Source organism: Notolepis coatsorum (genome assembly GCF_963971535.1).
Source record: "Notolepis coatsorum genome assembly, chromosome: 5".
In the NCBI taxonomy this organism is placed as follows: domain Eukaryota; kingdom Metazoa; phylum Chordata; class Actinopteri; order Aulopiformes; family Paralepididae; genus Notolepis; species Notolepis coatsorum.
The window spans coordinates 99,808,727-99,830,090 of record NC_140169.1 but is presented as its reverse complement, the minus strand read 5'-3'; the positions used below and the strand labels follow the sequence as shown (position 1 = coordinate 99,830,090).

At 43.1% G+C, this 21,364-nt stretch overlaps 1 protein-coding gene across 1 annotated transcript in view; it reads left to right on the top strand.

Annotated features, from left to right (window-relative positions):
* coq8aa (coenzyme Q8A-a) overlaps positions 1-20,625 on the top strand; it is an 89,938-nt gene extending 69,313 nt beyond the window's left edge. Inside the window, exons 14-17 of the mRNA XM_084314554.1 lie at positions 9,100-9,207; positions 12,432-12,497; positions 18,733-18,819; positions 18,986-20,625. Of these exons, the coding sequence (XP_084170680.1) occupies positions 9,100-9,207; positions 12,432-12,497; positions 18,733-18,819; positions 18,986-19,282 (558 nt within the window). The 3' untranslated portion in view covers positions 19,283-20,625. The remainder of the gene's footprint in view (positions 1-9,099; positions 9,208-12,431; positions 12,498-18,732; positions 18,820-18,985) is intronic.
* Positions 20,626-21,364: the final 739 nt, after the last annotated feature.

The window sequence follows — 21,364 nt, the reverse complement described above, 5'->3', positions numbered from 1 at the left end:
TTAAGTTATTATGTAAGTTAGTGAGTTTGGTAGTTTGTTTGTTAGTGCGTTAGTTAGTTAGTTAGTAATTGAGTTTGTTAGTGAATTTGTTAGTGTGTTAGTTCGTTATTTAGTGTTAGTTAGTTAGTTAGGTAGTTAATGTAAATTCTTTGTTATATAGTTGGTAAGTCTTAGTTGGTTCGTTATTTAGTTAGTATTGGGTAGTGAGTTCATTCGTTAGTAAGTTAGTTAGTTAGATAATTTGTTTGTTAGTTAGTTAGTTATTGCATTTTATTTGTTAGTTTGTTTATTTAATTTGTTTGTTCGTTAGTGAGGTACTATGAGCTTCAGTCAAAAGAACATAATGAGTGATGCTAGCAGTCAATAAGAGAACAGGTGATACTACAGGTCAATAAGAGAACAGGTGATACTACAGGTCAATAAGAGAACAGGTGATACTACAGATCAATAAGAGAACAGGTGATACTACAGGCCAATAAGAGAACAGGTGATACTACAGGTCAATAAGAGAACAGGTGATACTACAGGCCAATAAGAGAACAGGTGATACTACAGGTCAATAAGAGAACATGTGATACTACAGGTCAATAAGAGAACAGGTGATACTACAGGCCAATAAGAGAACAGGTGATACTACCAGTCAATAACAGGACAGGTGATACTACAGGCCAATAAGAGAACAGGTGATACTACAGGCCAATAAGAGAACAGGTGATACTACAGGCCAATAAGAGAACAGGTGATACTACCAGTCAATAACAGGACAGGTGATACTACCAGTCAATAACAGGACAGATCATAATACCAGCCAATAAGTTACATTTCAAGTTTTCTTTTATTTGTCACGTATAATGTACATTACAGTGAAATGATAGTTCTGTATGTGCCCCCTGAGAATGTGCTTCATACAGTAAGAAAGTAAAAAGAATAAAGTCCAAACACTAGGGGTGTAACGCTACACAAAAACCACGGTTCGGTACGTACCTCGGTTTTGAAGTCGCGGTTCGGTACGGGTTTTCTGTACAGTGGGGGGAAAGTTTAGAGAAACATGCCAACTTTTTGGGAAATTCGCTTTTTTGCCATCTACCCTGCAGTTAGCCAAGCAGATACATACCCTTTTTAATCTCAGTGCATGCATTAGGCTTAGGGAACAGCTGCACCGTTAGCCTAGCTTAGCGTCATTCACTGGAAGTACATTTACATTTTACATTTACATTTAGTCATTTAGCTGACGCTTTTATCCAAAGCGACTTACAAGTTCTGTGCGACAAGACAGCAAGAAGGGTATAACTCTATCAGCTGAGTAACAATGTTCATCAAAGTGTTGCGTGTTACAGTGTAGGTTAGTTTATTAGGACAAGTGCATGACATTAAGGTTAGTCGGGGTTAGATTTTTTTTTTTTTTTTTTTTTTTTTTTTTTATCATTTCAGATAATGGTTGAAGAAGTGAGTCTTTAGTCGACGGCGAAAGATTGGACGGGATTCGGCTGTCCTAACTGGGATGGGTAGTTCATTCCACCATTGTGGGGCAAGGACTGAGAATAGGCGGCTTCTCTTTGATGACCCTCCGGGAGCTTGGATAGGAGTAGATCTGAGGCGGCCAGAAGACGCAGAGCGTAGGGGTCTTGAGGGTGTGTAGTTAGAGACCATTGACCGGAGGTAGGCGGGAGCGGTTCCCTTTGCCGCACGGTATGCTAGGTCGAGGGCCTTGAAGCGGATACGTGCAGCAATGGGGAGCCAGTGCAGGTCCCTAAGAAGTGGGGTGACATGGGCTGACTTCGGTAGGTTTGAGATCAGGCGGGCCGCTGCATTTTGAATGAGTTGAAGAGGCTTGGTGGCAGTGGCCGGGAGGCCAGCTAGCAGTGCGTTGCAGTAGTCGAGGCGGGAGATGACTGTTGATTGGACGAGGAGTTGGGTGGCTTCTTTTGTCAGGAAGGGGCGTATCCTTCTGACGTTGCTCAGGAGGAATCTGCAGGTTCTGGTTGTCGCTGCGATGTGAGCAGAGAAGTTCAACTGGTCGTCGAGGACAACACCAAGGTTCTTGGCGGTCGGCGACGCGGTCACAGCTGCATTCTCGACTGTGATGGAGAGGTCGGTCAGGGGGGAGGATTCGGCCGGCAGGTGGAGCAATTCTGTTTTGCTTAGGTTCAGTTTGAGGTGGTTGGTCGTCATCCAGGCGGAGATGTCGGACAGACAGGCCGAGATCCGCTCAGAGACGTGGATATCTGAGGGAGGGAAGGAGAGGAAGAGTTGAGTATCATCGGCATAACAATGATATGAGAAGCCATGAGATGTGATAATGTTACCCAGTGATTTAGTGTAGAGGGAGAAGAGAAGGGGTCCTAGGACCGAGCCCTGGGGGACACCCGTCCGGAGGGGGCGGGTGGCCGACAGAGTCCCTCTCCATGACACTTGGTAGGAGCGGTCATTGAGGTATGATGTCAGCCATGTCAGCGCAGATCCAGCCACTCCCATTCCTGCGAGGGCCGCGAGGAGGATCTGATGGTTGACTGTGTCGAAGGCTGCAGATAGATCTAGGAGAATCAGGACAGAGGAGAGGCCTTTCGCTTTTGCTAAGTGAAGTGCCTCTGTGACCGCAATGAGGGCCGTTTCTGTGGAGTGGCCAGTCCGGAAGCCAGACTGATTGGGGTCTAGGAGGTCATTCTGTAAGAGATAAGCAGTAAGTTGGTTGGATACAGCACGTTCAAGTGTTTTAGAAAGGAAGGAGAGAAGAGAGACAGGGCGATAGTTGGCTATGACGGTGGGGTTCAGGGTTGGTTTTTTTATGAGGGGCGTGACTCTGGCTTGTTTTAGGGAGGTGGGGACCACCCCCGAGTTGAGTGAGGAGTTGATGGTTGCAGTTAGGAATGGGAGGATGTCCGGTGCTATGGTCTGGAGGAGTGGGGAGGGTAGCTGGTCCAGCTGGCATGTAGTCGGACGGTTCGACGTTACCAGTGTCAGGGTCTCGGCTTCTGTAATGGGAGAGAAAGATGACAAGAGTGAAGGATGAGGTTCTCGATTCAGCGTTTGGAATGGGTGGGGGTTGGGAGAAGGAGCTGCGGATGTTCTCCACTTTTTCCTCAAAGAAGATCGCAAAGTCTTCGGCAGAAAAAGATGAGGGAGGAGGAGGTGGGGGGGGAGTGAGGAGGGAGGACATGGTAGCATGCAGTTTGCGAAGATTCTTGGCAGAGGCCTCGATCCTATGGTGAAAGAAAGAAGCTTTGGCATTAGTAATGGTTTTGGAGAATGTTAACAAGAGGTTGTGATATGTGTCGATGTCAGCAGTGAGGCGTGACTTTCTATACTTCCTCTCAGCCGCTCTCAGGACCTGTCTTTGTTCTCTCACTGCATCCGTCAGCCATGGACTGGGTGGGGAACGGCGGGCAGGTTTCTCAACGAGGGGACAGAGCTTGTCGAAGGAGGTTGCAAGGGCTGAGAGGAGGGTGGAGGTTGCCATCTCTGTGGGGAGAGCAGAGAAGGTGTCACTCAAAGGTAGAGCGGATATTATGTCAGAGGAGAGGGTGGAGGGGGATAGGGAGGGCAGGTTGCGTCTGAGTGAGACGGTTTGAGTTGGGGTGAAGACTTTTCGGTTAAGCATGAGAGTTAGTGAGAAGGATATGAAGGAATGGTCAGATACATGTAGGGGAGTTACCGTGGTGTTAATGATGCTGGAGTTACGGGAAAATATGAGATCCAAGGAGTTGCCTGCTTTGTGGGTGGGAGGCATGGCAGTGGGAGTCAGGTCAAATTGTTGTAGGAGGGAGACCACTGGGACCGACTGAGATGAGTCAGGCAGGTTGAAGTCGCCCAATAGAAGGAGCGGGGTACCATCTTCCGGTAAGGAGCTTAGAAGCATGTCCAGCTCATCTGTGAAGTGATCGAGGGGACCTGGAGGGCGATAGAGTGTAACAATGGTGAGATTGAAAGGATTAGAGACAGATACTGCATGATATTCGAGGGAGGAGAGTGACAGTTCTGGGAGTTGCGTTAGGTTTGTAGCCCATGAAGGAGATGTCATGAGGCCAGTGCCTCCACCCCGTCTGGAGGGTCGAGGTGTGTGAGTGAAGTTATAGTTTGTAGATAATGCTGCAGGTAGGTGTGCCAGTGTAGCCTAGTTCCCAACAGTCACAAAATACACACCAAATGCAACTCCAAAACTTTCCTGTGAACATGTTGTGACCTGTGTATTTACCACGTGGAGAAATGAGAAAAATTTGACTTTCGTTTTCTAAGCAGATATACTGTATACTCACTCCTAGGGGAAAAAGATTGCCGAACCACTGCTGCCTGGGCGCAGTGATTTCATCACCTCAAAAGTCCAGTTTAAAAAAATATATATTATTATATTTAGGGATGTTCGATATTGGCTTTTTTACCTATACCGATATTGTCCAACTCTTAATTTCCAGGGTTTCCCCCCCAAAAAACGGAATAATTTCAGATAATTAACATTACATATCTCTTGTTGTGGAATTAACATAACATTATGCATACTTTTGACAATAAATAAAATCAGAATTTGTTCTTACTTGCTTGCCTGGGTAAATAAAGGTTAAATAAATGTAAAAAAAAACCGATACTGATAATTTCCGATATCACATTTTAATGCCAATATCGGTAGGCCGATAATATCGGACATCCCTAATTATATTAGATTGTGGGCATGGGCCTGAATGCGCTGCATGACAGATAGGAGATACTATTGAACTGAATAACGTGCGAGAGTAGTAATAACAACAACAACCGCGACCACCGTTTGCGACGACAGTGATTGGAAAGCCAAGACAGTATGGAAAGCCATTCTGAGCAATCTCAAACCCCGGTTGGAAATACTTCGGATTTTGATTAACTTGTTTTTATGCTAACACTATTTTGGGAGTTCTAGCATCTAGAATGTAAGTAGTCTACTTTTCTTTTTTAACACTTTATTGTAAATCATCCCTCAGAGTAAATGTTATTGAATAGTTCAATTTCCTGTTTCATGCCAAGGGAAATATATAAATTCATGTTTATCACACCTTGTTTGGAGGCGCGTTGCTGTGTATGAATGTCCGTTCTATATACCGCAAACTATCATTAATTTGATCCCCGAGAGAAAGCCCCTTCCAAGCACCAATCCTCCTCACACACTGTATGTGTGTGTGTGTGTGTGTGTGTGTGTGTGTGTGTGTGTGTGTGTGTGCGTGTGCGTGTGTGTGTGTGTGTGTGCATTCGCCACACTATGAGGCTATGCTAAATTACAGGTAATCTCTCAGTGTTGTGCATGGGCTGAACGAACATCCGGCCATTTGCGCAAGTTATATTTTGGGAAGGGGTGAACTTTGAGTTTTGAATAAAATTCTGCACGCAAAAATCACGTTGGTTTATGTTGGTTAATGTACCATTGCATTCATTCAGTACACAGCGCATACTGAACCAAAGGTCCGGTACTGAAACGGTTCAGTACGGATACGTGTACCGTTACACCCCTACCAAACACTATACAAAATATTAGGGCTGTCAGTTTATCGCGTTAATTAGATTAATTAATTACACAGCAAATTATCGCGTTATGAAAATTAACTCAAAATTAATTACAATTTTTCTTTTTTTTTATATAATTTTTCTTTTTTTATATATATTTTTTTTTATCTCATTCATTCCATAAGTATGTAGAATACACATTTACAGACTTTTTTTTAATATGGTCCATTTGCATGTTCTTGGTATCTGATTCTAGGGACATCTATGAATCTCAGGGAATGTATTCCCAGTGTCAGAAATACTGTGGGCTAGATCCACAAAGAATGGATTGCAAGGTGCACCCTTACTTACAATTCATTATGAATTGAAAATGGGGGACCCTGATGTAAACAAGACGAAAGTCTTTCTCTGGTCTGCATCCCCTTAACAATTGTGTGTATTGAGCCATACTGTATTGTACCCATTCTGCAATCTGTTAATAACATTTTCATTCAATCAATCAATCTGCGCGGTGATTGATTGAATGAACATTTTATTTTGAGTCAATTGTAGTGAACCAAATGAGAATATCGATAATTTTTTTTTATCTTTGACTGTGAATAACACCATACTCAAATTGACCAGACCTGAAAAATCTAAGCAAATTAATAGATGGAAGATGATTAAACAGAAGGTTTTGTAGATACAGTACTGAATTCTGCCATCTGGACACATGCAATTTGAAATATGATTATAGAATATAGAATATCAGGCATAAAATGGTTATGCGATTAAAATGCGATTAATTAGATTAATTAATTACAAATCCTGTAATTAATTAGATAAATTTTTTTAATCGCCTGACAGCACTACAAAATATACAATATGCTATATACAAACTAAAGTACAAAATTAAGTACAAAAATGCAAACAATGAAGTACAAAAATGCTAATAAAAAAGAAAAAAAGAAAAATGCTAAGATTAGGTATGGATGTAGTGCAAATTCTTTGGTAATAAATACATCAAATATGGTGTAGTGTTAAAAGTGTCTAAAGTGAATGTTAAAGGTGAGTGTGTGGATGTGTGTGCAATGAATGTAGATGGATGGGTTAGTGTTGCATAGAGTCATTGTGTCATAATCTGAACTACCTGAACACAGGCAATCCTCTACCACCCTCTGGCGCTCTGTTTACGGTACTGCAGGCGAGTGTCTGGAGCCTGCTCACTGTGTTTTCTATTGTTTACCCCCTGTATCTATTATCGGTCCTGTGTTCTCCCCAGTATGTTCAGATGTCCTAGTCCAGCCCTGTGTTCCCTGTGTATATTCTTATGTCCTGGTCTAGCCCTGTTTTCCCAGTGTTGTTATGTTTACTATGTGTAACGGCAATTTTCCATTTCCAATGTCCTGTTTTCTCTTGCCCGTTACTTCACAGGTATGGTAGGGAGTGATCTTACGCAGTAGACACAGCAATGATGGATGTCCAGTCGTGATTCCAGGTTTAGGGGTGTTTATTGCTGAAGTTGCAGTTGTACATTCAATTTATTGCTAGAGTGGGTTCTGTAGGGATTATATGGTATTCTATATTTATTTGGTATTTCTTGTCCTCTGGTTGCTGAGCTGCTGAGCTTCTGTTACTGAGCTACTGGTAAGAACGGTGTGCTCCTCACTACCTGTGTCCTAGTTGATTGCTGCACCTGTGACCCTCTAAATACCTAACCAGTGCTGTCAAATCTAAAAACCCGCCACCAGGTGTCCAATAATAATATTACAAATAATAAAACAATATGCCACCATCATAATGGCTCCTACACTATGTTTATTCCTGCCTGTTAGTTTAGTGTCTAGTCTCCTTCCCTTGTATTCGTGTGTTTTGATATTCATGTGTCCTAGCCTGTCAGCCCCCAGCTGTTCCTTGTCAATTATAATTAGTACCTGTATTTATTCATGCCGCCCCCTGTCTACCAGTGTCGCGCCATTGTTTTGTTCCAGTACCTTTCCGTGCTGTGATTTGTTTCTGTTTACCTCATGTACTGTTCCTGCTGTCCGCGGAACAGAGACCTGTTTCCCGCGAAGCTCCCTGTATCCTGTATCACCTGTTACTCGCCGGGTAGTGTTTTGCACCGTGCGCCTTTTCCAGCCATGCTGTATATTATTTCTCGTTTGTTTTCTAGCTGCCTCAGTTTAGTGTTGTGTACCTTTGTTCGTGCCTTGTTTACTACTGCTCAGTAAAGTCTTTCATTATACTTTACTCCGTCGACTCTGCCTCCTCTCTTTGGTTCATAACCATTGTCCAGAATTTGGGGTCACTCACCTCCCCTAGCCACAAACGCTAACACATTGAGCATCCTGATGGCCTGGGGATAGAAGCTCCTTTTGAGTCTCTCTTTTGTACTGGCCATGTGACTCCGGTAGCGCTCTTTGACTATTCTCTTAGCCTTGGCCCTGCAATGGTAGAGCTGTGAATCTTTACTGGCCTCACGATTCGATTACGATTCAGCTGTCTTCGATTCGATTCTACGATGCATCTCGATAATAATATATTACATCCTCAATTTTATAATCTATATTACTGCACATGGATACTTTTTCATCAATTAATACAAGCAGTCAGATAAATTATCTTTTATTTAGAAAGTTCTTAAATCAGAATGTCAAAATAAATGTCTTTACTAGTGTTGCATGATACACAGATACTAGAAAAGTATCTCGATACCCAGCTGTTAAAAGCCGTTCAATAATTGTATTAGTAATTTAGTATCAATACCTTTAGAATAGCCTGATGCTGTATTTTCTATGAGTTGAATGGATGCACTAGCTTTGCGTAGTGGGCGTGTCAACAGTGTCAGCTGAACACACAGGCATAGGAATAGTCACAGATATCGCTGAATATCTTCTTTCATAATACAAAGTTTCTGAATGGATGTTTGGATTAAACCAAGTTGTATGCAGTGATGAACAGTCTTTCCCAGTGGAACACAAGTTACTTAACATTATACAGGTTGCGATATGCATGCTTAGCTTGCTAACGTTAAGATAGCAGGAGCCGTCTGCCAACAAATATGTTTTTTAAACAAATGGATTCACAAAATTGTTTACCATCCAAACGTTATTGAAGACTCCTGTGACCAGTAAGTAGGTACTACGTACATCTAACTTGTACTAACCATTTTTCACCGCAGCAATATGCGCAAATGTTCTAGGTTATATGCGTACATGTGCGCTATGTGCCTAAAGTCAAGACTCGACAGTGCGAGGTTAGTAGGCTATAATAATTGATTATGTTCCGTCACTGCATCGATGCAGAATCGTCCACGTCCACATCGCGATGCATCTTAGAATCGAGAAATGTCCACACCCCTATGCAACATGTCCACACCCCTATGCAACATGTCCACACCCCTATGCAACATGTTCACACCCCTATGCAACATGTTCACACCCCTATGCAACGCCTGGTGTAAATGTCCTGAAGAGTGAGAAGGGGACAGGTGATACTACCAGCCAATAAGAGGACAGGTGATACTACCAGCCAATAAGAGGACAGGTGATAATACCAGCCAATAAGAGGACCGGTAATATTACCAGTCAATAACAGGACACTCTCTGTCCCTGTCTCTGTCTCCCTCCCTCTCTGTCTCTCTGTGTCTCTCTCTAGATCTGTGAGAATATTCTGGTGTTGTGTCTGAGGGAGCTGTTTGAGTTCAGATTCATGCAGACTGACCCAAACTGGTCCAACTTCTTTTACGATGGAAATACACACAGAGTGAGTCTGTCTGTCTGTCTGTTTACCTGTCTGTCTGTCTGTTTACCGGTCTGTCTGTCTGTCTGTACATGTATATCTGTCTGTCGTCTATTTATTAATTTGATTTACAGTGGTTTATTATTATTATAATGTTCACATAATATCCTACATAAACATAACATCTCCTACATAAACATAAATTAGTATATCCTACATAAACACAATATCTCCTACATAAACAGCTCCATCAAAGCATTTTTTCAGTTAACCTTATTTTCGTTGTGCTGTACTTGTGCTGTATAATGACAATTGGCAATACATTTTAATCTAATCTAATCTAGTGCTGGTGCTTCTGCTGTTTCTTTTGGAAGTGCTGTTCCGTTATCTGCCACCAGGAGTTGCAAAGATTCTGCCATTGTGGTGCAAATAGCTGTGATTGTGAGCAGACATGCAGTGCATTATGATATTAAAGGGATAGCGTTACATTTTACATTCATAGCTATTTAGTTGAGGAGGCAATGTCTTTAACTAGCTGTTAAAACCACAGCACACTTCTGTGGTCTATTCTAATGAATGATCATCCCTCCCTACAGCCTGACATGTATTTTGGCATGTTCTCATACAAAATCCATAATCTTCTAACACAACCTCAGCGCAGATCATGTTTATTTTGTAGTGGTGATGTAATTCAAGTATCATTACCGGTTAAATTCCTGAGTAGTTCAGACATTATTCACATCAAAAGGGAAAACAATAACAATATAACTATCAATCTTTCACATGACATGTAGCTGATGTATCGCTGATGTATAGCTGTGTGAAGCTGATGTATCGCTGATGTATAGCTGTGTGAAGCTGATGTATCGCTGATGTATAGCTGTGTGAAGCTGATGTATCGCTGATGTATAGCTGTGTGAAGCTGATGTACAGCTGATGTGAAGCTGATGTATCGCTGATGTATTATAGCTGATGTACAGCTGATGTATCGCTGATGTATAGCTGTGTGAAGCTGATGTATCGCTGATGTATAGCTGTGTGAAGCTGATGTATCGCTGATGTATAGCTGTGTGAAGCTGATGTATCGCTGATGTATAGCTGCCTGAAGCTGATGTATAGCTGCGTGAAGCTGATAGTATAGCTGCGATGACTTGTCGTACAGAACTTGTAAGTCGCTTTGGATAAAAGCGTCAGCTAAATGACAAAATGTAAATGTAAATGAAGCTCATGTAGGCTATAGCTGCCTGAAGCTGATGTATATCGTTTTTTTTGCTATTGTAAATAACTTGTAGCCAGCTAGATATTAGTTTCCAGTTAGGATTAGTCTAGGTAGAACAATGGAGGTCGTCAACAACAACTCTGGCAAGACTGTTTATACATGTGATGCGCTCCTCGGTTTCAAAGACTGAGTTGTAGCGCCGCCAAAGAACCTCCCGGCCAAGATTAAGACTCACAGAAGGAGAGCACTAAGTATGGGACCATATTATCTACCGTGAGATAAGCTAACACATGTGTTGACTGTTCACATCCCACCGAGCACAGTGGTGGCACAGGCGAGTGACGCCATCCACTCCACGGACACCGGACTTCGGACAAAACACCCAGATGCACTCAACCTCATCAATGGGGACTTCAACCATGTTAAACTCCACAAGACCCTGACAAACTTCACCCAGTATGTGGCATGCAATACCAGGCAAAACAAAGACACTGGACCTGCTGTATGCTAATATCAAGGAGGGATACAGTTCCACTTGGCAGCTGGCAGCACCGTTTCAGCACCTCTCCCTGAAGCTGGAGAGGGTGCCCCAGCTCTGGAAGACCTCCTGCATTGTCCAGGTGCCCAAGAGGGGATGCCCAAGGACCCTCAACGATTACAGGCCAGTCGCTCTGAAGTCACACTGGTCCTGCAACACCTCAAGCCCCTGGTGCATGACTCCCTGGACTCCCTGCAGATTGTATACCAGGCAAACATCGAGGTGGAGTATGCCATCATCTACATGCTCCACATAGCCTACACGGAGAGGCCGCGCAGCTCCGTGAGAATCATGCTCTTCGACTTCTCCAGCGCCTTCAACACCATCCAGCCTTTACGGCTAGCGAAGAAGCTCACGGTGATGCAGCTGGAGCATGACCTGGTGGTCTGGATCACTGATGTACTGGTGAGCAACACAGGTGCCCCTCAAGGAACGGTGCTGTCACCCTTCTTGTTCACCCACTACACCTCTGACTTCTGCCATAACTCGAGTGGGTGCCACCTACAGAAGTTCTCAGATGACTCCTCCATTGAAAGTTACATCGCATACGACAATGAGGACGAGTACAGAGCCCTGGTGGAGATCTTTGTAGAGTGGAGCGACAGCAACCACCTCCAACTCAGCAAGACCAAGGAGCTGGTGGTGAACTACCGGAGAGGCAAGAAGAGCTCCCCCCAACTGCCAATGCCATCCGAGGGGATGAGGTGGAGATGGAGACATGCAAGTTCCTTGGAGTACACCTGAACAACAAATTAGACTGGTCGGATAACACGGAAGCCCTCTATAGGAAGGGACAAAGCAGGCTGTTCTTCCTGAGGAGACTCGGACATTTCTTCGTGCCAGCAGCCATCAGGCTCCACAACCATGGTCATGGACTGCTGCCAGCAGCTGCAGAACTCGAGAACTATTAGGAATGTCTGACCACTAAGTGTGTCTGACTCTTAATCACCAAAACCTGCACGGACTGACTATAACATATGATGTGTATCATGCCAGTTGTTAGGGTACAACTACAGACCCTCACTTGCACCTTGTGTATACTGTTTATTTTTCTCTGATTTTTATATTCAGATTTTATGTTATTGACTATATTTATGTCTTTCTTCTATTACCCTGCCCATACCAGGTAATGTCAGTAATGGAATATCTTATGTTATTTATTCATAGCTGTGTGAAGCTGATGTATAGCTGATGTATAGTTGGTGTAGAGCTGCGGGAAGCTGTGTGATTCACTGTGTTGTCATTGGTTCTGTATTGTTATCATCATCGAACCTTTTTTTTAGACCATTGAGGTTTTTCTGAGATTTGTCTATGATCATAGAATTTGTATTTGTAGGCATCAGACATCTAAAGCTGATGTCCTACCGTTGCATATATTAAATATGTTTGCGACACTGAACTAGAATGATCTGTCTCCTTGTATTTGTGTGTTCACACCAAAAGGTGCAGCACCCAAAACAATTCTTTGTATTCTGTACCCTCTGCCTCTAGGTGGCGCTGTTGGACTTTGGAGCAACCAGAGAATTTGACCAGAGCTTCACTGATCTTTACATTGAGGTACTCAACCTCTACTGTCTTTAAATGTGAATGAACACAACACTAACTTACAATATTTATGTAGCAGGGTGGATTATCCCTGCTTCGTGGGAACTGTGGTGCACGGTCACTAGGTAGCGAGACACAGTAGAACTCTGGCTAGCTGCACCTCCGTCTTTGGGGTCAGGAGCGTCAACCGGAGGCTGGCAGTGGGGTGTATGAGGCCCAGGATTTACAAACCTAGTCCGGTACTCTGGTCTTCCTCCCTCTCTCTTGGGCAGTCAGCAGTACTCCCCAACACGCCCTCACTCTCCCCAATTGTCCCCTTAGCACCCCCCCACACCTAATGACCGAATGGTAAATAAATAACTTTGTTCCCCCCGCAAGCAGTACCCTCCCTCATTAACACCAGAAACCTTACAGTGGAAAAGGGAAGGTTGAATAGGAAGGGGTTAATAATAGATATATTACCCGCATCAAAGGGTTAGGATTAGGCTCAATAAAAGACACACACACCGTGCTCCCATCAGTCTGAGTATTATTATATCATTGGCCTAGTTACACCATAGCTACGTCTGGTGATTATTGCACCATGGTTATTGTTAAACAATAATTACAGTCTGATCATTAGATGATTACGCTCTAGGCACCAAGTGCTCTCGTTGTACCCAGACTATGTGCGGCCCACGTCTGGGCTAGACATAATATCAATACCTTCCCTAAGGGTTTACATATACTGCTCTACTCCGTAATATGGGGAAAGAAGGGAGGACATAGGGGAGGAATAACAGGGTTCACTGAATGGGAAAATATTATTACACCAACACGGTATCACACTCAAAAGAAATAATCAGAAAACAAAAGAGTGGGCCCACAAAATACCAGTAAAGTCCTATCTTAATGCCGGCATGTATTGTTTGGGGTACCCCTATGGAATGGTAGTAGCAACGTTACTTTCGCCTGCAGGCTGCACCACACTGTATACTGTATAATAACTCGGGAGCATCAATGCCCATTTGTACTCATCCGAAATGGCCGCCTCGCCACGCCACTGTTGTCCGGAAAGCAAGATGGCGTCAAACGCTCTCGGTGAGGATGTTAGCAGGCGGAGCTGGCAGAGAGGCAGCGCCGGCTGAGAGCGTGTGCTGAGCGATGACGACCCCTGCTGGACGGGACGAACTCCCGTAGGCTGCATGCAGCCGGGTGCAGGTCTGATTGAAGGCAGCCGGAGCAGACTGATTGCAGGCAGCCGGGTGCAGATCTGGTTGAAGTCAGCCGGAGCAGCCCGGTTGTTGGCCCACGCTCGTCTCTGGGCTCGCACTCTATACCGCACACAGTAGCTACTATAACTCTATTGTTAAGGACTTTGATACTTGGTTAGCCGCACGTTACTTATACCGCACACAGTAACTATTATAACCCGATTGTTAGTGCCTGGCTCTGTACTAATTGTTCACACAATATGAATACAATTCTATTCTGGGCAAGCAGGTTAGTGCCCTCCTCCTTAAACTCAGACAGAAGCACTTTGAACTAAGTGATAAACCAGACAGACTGTTGGCTAGGCAGCTGAGGGGTGTACAGGCCAGCCAGGCAGCTTGCTGACTAACCCTAAAGACATAAATGACCGTTTTAAAGAATTTTATACTGGCCTTTATACCTCTAGATGCCATGCCCCAGACTCTGAGGTTGAGAGCTTCCTGGACAATATTGATATGCCAGTGCTTAGTTATAAGGCAAGGGATGAGCTAGATGCTGATTTCAGCCTGCAGGAAATAACAAGTGCAATAAAGTCTTTCCCTAGCGGGAAGGCCGCTGGCCCGGATGGGTATGGGGCGGAGTTTTATAAAGCTTACAGTGACATTTTGGCCCCTCTACTTCTTAGAATGATTCAACATTCTATCACTAATAATGTCTTCCCTGACTCCCTTTACGAAGCAAATGTGTGCCTTTTACTCAAGAAAGGTAGGGATGGGACTGATCCAGCAGGGTTCCGGCCTATAAGTTTGTTAAATTTTGACCAAAAGACAGTTGCCAAGGTGTTGGCCACTAGGTTGGCTCAGCATGTCGGATCTCTCGTCCACTCCGACCAAACGGGATTCATTCCTGGCAGGCTTGCTTTTTCTAATATTCGGAAATTACTAAACATATTGTACTCTAACCAAAGAAAGGACACTAAGCCTGTGATCATATCACTTGACGCTGAAAAGGCATTCGACCAGATCGAATGGAAATATATGTTCAGTGTCCTCCAGCGCTTTGGTTTCGGTGACAGGTTTCGTTCTCTTATTGGAATGTTGTATGCTCATCCCAGAGCTTCCATTCTTACCAATTCTGATAGATCTGACTCCTTCCCACTCCATCGCGGCACCCGACAAGGATGTTGTATTAGTCCCTTACTGTTCAATTTAGCCCTCGAACCCCTGGCTATCAGTATCAGGAGTCATCCCAACATCACAGGAATAAAGTTGGGAAAGTATGAGAGCCGTATTTCGCTATATGCGGATGATGTGGTCCTGTATCTTGCTGATCCTGCCTCCTCCGTCCCATGCCTCCTAGATTTAATCAGGCAGTTTGGTACTTTCTCTGGTTACTCCATTAACTGGGAGAAAAGTGTGTTCATGCCCATCTCAGGGAGCCTAGACTCTTCCTTTACTGACAGCTTACCCTTTAAAATAGAATATGACCACTTCACCTATCTGGGAGTAGTTATACCAAAGGATCCCAAACTCCTATTTAAACTGAACTTTGGTGAAATGGTCTCAAAATTGAAGAAAAATATGGAGAGGTGGAGAATTTTGCCAGTGTCTTTGGTGGGGCGTGTGAATGTCATAAAAATTGTGGTTCTCCCCAGGTTCCTTTACCTTTTTCAGAGCGTGCCTATTTTTTTGACTGCCTCTTTCTTTAAACAGATAGACACTATACTTCTGCCATTTGTCTGGGGCTATAAAGCACATCGTATTTCAAAAGCACACTTGCAGAAGCCAAAGCATATGGGGGGGCTGGCCCTGCCGGTATTCCAGCACTATACTACTGGGCTGCTAATGCAAGGGCCATGACCTTCTGGCAAGATTACTTCATAGGTGATGCTACAGTAGCCATGGACGCCCCCAGGTGGCTAGACATGGAGGCGCATGTGAACCTAAAAAGCTCTCTTCCTGCAATGTTATTTTCTAAGTGTGATACGATTAATAAGATGGCTCTCAACAATTTTATCCTTCGGAACTCACTGAGAATATTGAGTCAAATCAAAAAGGTTTTCAAAGTACCTTCAACCTCGGCATATGCTCCAATATGGTCGGATAACACGGAAGCCCTCTATAGGAAGGGACAAAGCAGGCTGTTCTTCCTGAGGAGACTCGGACATTTCTTCGTGCCAGCAGCCATCAGGCTCCACAACCATGGTCATGGACTGCTGCCAGCAGCTGCAGAACTCGAGAACTATTAGGAATGTCTGACCACTAAGTGTGTCTGACTCTTAATCACCAAAACCTGCACGGACTATAACATATGATGTGTATCATGCCAGTTGTTAGGGTACAACTACAATCTGATATTGTTTTTTCACTATGGAAGGGAAAGGGACTGGCCACTATTAAAGATCTATATGTTGATCGTCACTTTGCCTCATTTAACAAACTTAAGTCTAAGTTTAATCTTACAAGCTCACACTTCTTTCGTTACCTGCAGGTTAGAAATTATGTCCGCAGTAATATCCCAGACTTTGAGACATGTCCTGCTGATTACCAGTTTTATAATCTCATGAGCCGATCACCAGTTTCAAAACACCTGATCTCTGATTTTGTTTCATATTTCTCTGTCCAATCTATGGCTTCCTCCGACCACATTAAAGATGTATGGTCCACAGAGCTTAGTATGGAAATCTCTGATGAGATGTGGGAGGAGGGACTTAGCAGGATACATAAATGTTCTATTAATGCCAGAGTCCAACTTATACAGTTTAAGGTCATTCACAGACTACATTACTCTAAAACCAAACTGCATAGAATCTATCCCTCTGTATCGCCTATCTGTGATCGTTGCATGTCCGCAGAGGGTAATCTTTCACATATGTTTTGGTTTTGTCCCAAGCTATTTAAGTACTGGGTAGACATTTTTGACTGGTATACCAAGGCGTACAAAAGAGAGATTGCCCCAGACTGCCTTCTAGCTTTACTCGGCTGTTCAGCTAACACTGCAGAATTACCTTACAATGAGCAGGAGGCCCTGATGTTTGGTATGGCTGTGGCCAAAAGAATTATCCTGAAGGAATGGAAAGACACGTCGTCTCCAAATTTTAAAAGATGGCTCACTGAGATGGTCTCCTCTCTGCAGCTGGAAAGCATTCGTCACAGTAGGTCTGAGACCTTGAACAAATTTGAAATTATATGGGGTCCCTTTTTGGAATGCTTAGCTAGAACATAAGTGCTTCTCAATGTCCTCCTGTGTATTTTCTGTACTATGTATTGGTGTTGTCAGGATAGTGGAATTTCGAGCTTCGATGCGATACCTTTTTCGATACCACAGGGAAAAAGGTTCAATCTTAAATTATAATTTTTTTTGATAGGTTTTGCTTCTGTTGCTGGTTGGTTCTCCTCAGCTTCTCTCTGGTACTGTAGGAGAGGATAGATATGGCACTTTTGAAACCCTTTGTTTATCTTTAGATCATACATTTGGAAATAACTGTTCATCTCACTTCAATCGTTTTTTGTTGCAGAGCATGGTGTTTTCTCAGGCAGACGGATGTAAACACTGGTCTGTGTTGCATGTGCCTGACGGGCTGAACTGTTTGTATTGCAGTCATGTTCCGACTTAACTGAATGCACATGTGTGTGTGTGGACTGCTGTAGGCTACTATTGCGGGTATTGAAGTGAACAATGCAACTTCCTTTTTTTTTATCTTTTTTTATAAATGATTAGGTGTCGATATTTCGGGAAATGAGTATTGAAACAGTTTTGGGTATTCAGAATCGATATGTGTAGATGTTTCGATATTTTCGACAACACTACTATGTATGTGTGTATATATATATATATATGTATGTGTATATATGTCAGAGAATCAGCCCCTTGCGTCCTTAGTGTATAGCATATGACATGGTGTATGTTTGTTCATTGATGTGACAGTGTCTGGCAACATACTGTTTGTGTTCTTTTTATTTATTTTTTATTTTCTTTGTTTGTGATTTGTCTTGATGTGTGTTTGTGAAACTATAAAAGCTGAAAATAAAATATTATAAATACACACTATCGCTGGTACTGCTAGGATATCGTGTCCACTAGCAAGTACTTCCTATCACCCGTTGCTATCTCACGGGGCCCTCTGGCATAACTTCTGCAACAGGGCTCTCCAGAGCCCCCATCCGTCGCGACTGTTTGTGTTCAAGTTCACTGCCGAAGAGGTTCTCTTTCCGTCTTCCGCTCCCATATATCACGTTCCATCTCTCTCCAACACTCTCTGTCAGACACCGCCCCCTGCTGGTCCCGCCTACGTCACACAGGGAAGGATGTTGATTATGGTCCAGCGATACTGTGTATAGTCCATACTTCAGTCGATAGAAGGAAGAGAAACTCATATCATTGCTCGTGGGAATATCAATGATGTCTTTGTGTACAAAGGGAATATAAAACACCAGTCAGCAGTTCTGAATAATATACAATATTTTCAGGCTGCTACATTTAGATAATAAAGTTTTAAAACATTGTTCTTCTGAAAACTTAAAATGGTGTTATATAGTTATGTTTATATTATGTTGTTTGTAATTATGTTTATATTAGGTCTGTCAATATTAACATTATATTATATATATATCATTGGCTGCCACGCTGTTTCCGGGATATGGCTATGCGCTGCCACGCATTAAACCAATGGAGTCCGTCACCTTGTTTGCAGGGCTATAACTATATTCTATATAACTTATTAGATTAATTTGAAAACCTTAACTTTCTAAAATAATAACACAATTTATCACATTACCTTTTTTGACCCCAACCGCTTCCCATAGCGTTGACATCCAGCTGGATAATGCAAACCGGGAGGATAATACGTGACCAGACATCCCCTGACTGTCTTATTACATAATACAAAGTTTCCTAACTGGCTTTTGGATTAAACGTTGTATAAACTATGCAGTATTGAGTGGTCTTCCCCAGCTAAGCAACAAGTACTAAGTAACGTTACACAGGTGAAGCTAGGCTATGCTGATGTTGTATGAATGTGATCTGGTTTCATGTTGTATGCATATTTGTGTTGCAGATCATACGTTCGGCAGCAGAGGGCGATAGAGAGATGGTTTTAAAGAAATCCATTGTGATGAAGTTTCTCACCGGATACGAGACTAAGGTTAAACCATCTGTCTGTCTGTCTATCTACCTGTCTATCTGTCTATCTACCTGTCTGTCCGTCCGTTTGTCTGTCTACCTCATATTTACTCAACCGCACTCTCTCTCTCTCTCTCTCTCTCTCTCTCTCTCGCTCTCGCTCTCGCTCTCTCTCTGTCTCTCTCCAGGCGATGATGGAGGCCCACGTGGATGCTGTTATGATCCTTGGCGAGGCCTTTGGATCCATCAAGCCCTTCGACTTCGGCGCCCAGTCCACGACGGAGCGAATCCACAACCTGATCCCTGTGATGCTCAAACAGCGGCTGACCCCGCCCCCAGAGGAAACCTATTCGCTGCATCGTAAAATGGGCGGGTCTTTTCTGATCTGTTCTCGGTTGGACGCCAAGTTGGCGTGTAAGGATATGTTTCAGAACATATATGATAAATACTGGGAAGGCCGTGTTCGGCCTTCTGAATCAGCATAAGTCAATCATCAAAGGTGTGGGTTTTAGCCATAGATAGACAGAGTTCAACTCTCTTACCACCTTTCAAACCTGGTTCTAGTTCTGGGCTGGTGCTGGTACTGGTTGGCAGTTTTGTTCCGTGTTAACCTTCTAAGAACCTGTTTTGCTTTTCCACATCAGAGAGTCACGCCATGACAACATAGGTTTGTATACGTCTCTGAAATTTGCTTGGAAAAATTATCACTTTTGTGATAATATCAAGACCAGGCTGTTTTGTGTCTGTCTTTAACCCTTTCACTACCAAAACGGTTAACCCTTTCACTGCGACAATTCACAGAAGGTTAACCCTTTCACTGCCACACGACAGCCTGTTAACCCTTTCACTGCCACATGACAGAAGGTTAACCCTTTACTATCACACATAGTGTGATAGTAAAGGGTTAACCTTCTGTCGTGTGGCAGTGAAAGGGTTAAGGCTCCTGGTTACCAATAAGTGTTGATTAGCTTCCTGACAGCCAACAGCTGCGCAGCGTTTCCTCAACATTTTCTCCTGTCTTGTAGCTTTGTAGCTCCGAGTCCACGACGGAATGAATGTTTCCTTCCGTATATGTGGTTGGAACGGTGGGTGTGTAGTTTTGACATCACCAAGTTACGGAAGTCCAACCGGCTCGTTTTAAAAGGTACGGTTTCTGAATACGGGCTGCATGCATTTCTCTGGACTGAACATTTTGATACTTTCACAGTATTTATATACTGTAGCACCTAGACGTGCTTTAAAATCAAAAACATTTCTAGGACATGGGACGTTTAAAGGAATGTGTTCTCTCCTCCTCTATCGTTTCCACAGTGATTTTTTGTTTGTTGTTTTTTTTTCTTTTTTTTTTGCTCAGTTTCCGATATAATAGAAGGTGAAACAATGGTAACGGCCCAGTCAGCCATATCTTCCATCAGGCTGACACCAGGTTGTGGTGGGTTTTATTTGACAGGAATTCGATCGGAATGTTGTGTCATTAAGATTGTTTTGCGTAAGAAAGATTGTATGAAATTAAAATGTATAATAACTTGTATAACTGTTCAAACAAAGGTTGGCCCATGATTTCTGCTTTGACCATATTTGACAACTTAAAAAGTATATTTATGGGGGAATTTCCTTTTTAAGCAGTAACTGTCTCTTAAAGGTATAATCCATGATGCCATCATGTAGCAGCGGCCTGAATGTGTGTTTATTTATTATTGTGTGAATATTGAATAATGACATCATATGTTGTGTGTGAATCTTAAAACAAGGTGCCTGTAGTCTCTTTCTGTTTCAGATCACCTTTCAATTTTATAATCACTATCTGGGGAAAATAAAGTCTGATTCCACACTGTTTGTGTGTCTCTGGTGTGTGTGTGTGTGTGTGTGTGTGTGAACAGGATATTAAGGATCAGCTCTGGGCTGTAGCTGTAGACTTCCTTATATAGTCTTGTTCAACAGAGTCTGCTGGAGCTCGTAGGAGGAGCCTGGGAAAAGACATTCACACACATGCACACATTATATATATAAACACACACACATATATACACACATACTGTATATACACACACTGAGACAAACGGATGCACACACAAGGTACACAGTCACACCAAAATATACTAATACATAAACCACACACATTGTCTCTATCACTGTGTCTCCTTTTCTCCCCTCTATCTGTATCTTTCTCTCTGTATCTATCTGTCTCTGTGTCTCTTTCAGCCTGAAATAACTTTTATTTGTGTAAGTAGGCCATTGATTAGGATAGAAGCACTAGCTACAGTAGCAGCACCTCCAGATTAACAGCAGGTGTCGCTGTTGTACATACTCATGTCTGTTACTACAGGCTGAGGGGGTTCCCAATTCGCTTTATTCACCTCGTCGAGTTTGATGTAATGTGAGTTATGGATGTGGAAGTGTTCACTTCAATATTAAAACATGGCTATAAAGAGACCACATTTGAAGTAGTCAAAACAACACACTATCGGGAGTCAAAACAGTCAATACACAGAGTCGGAACAATATGAATGATCTTTATTGTCACAAGAATGGTACGTCATTTAAAATGCAGCCCTAGGTGCTAACAG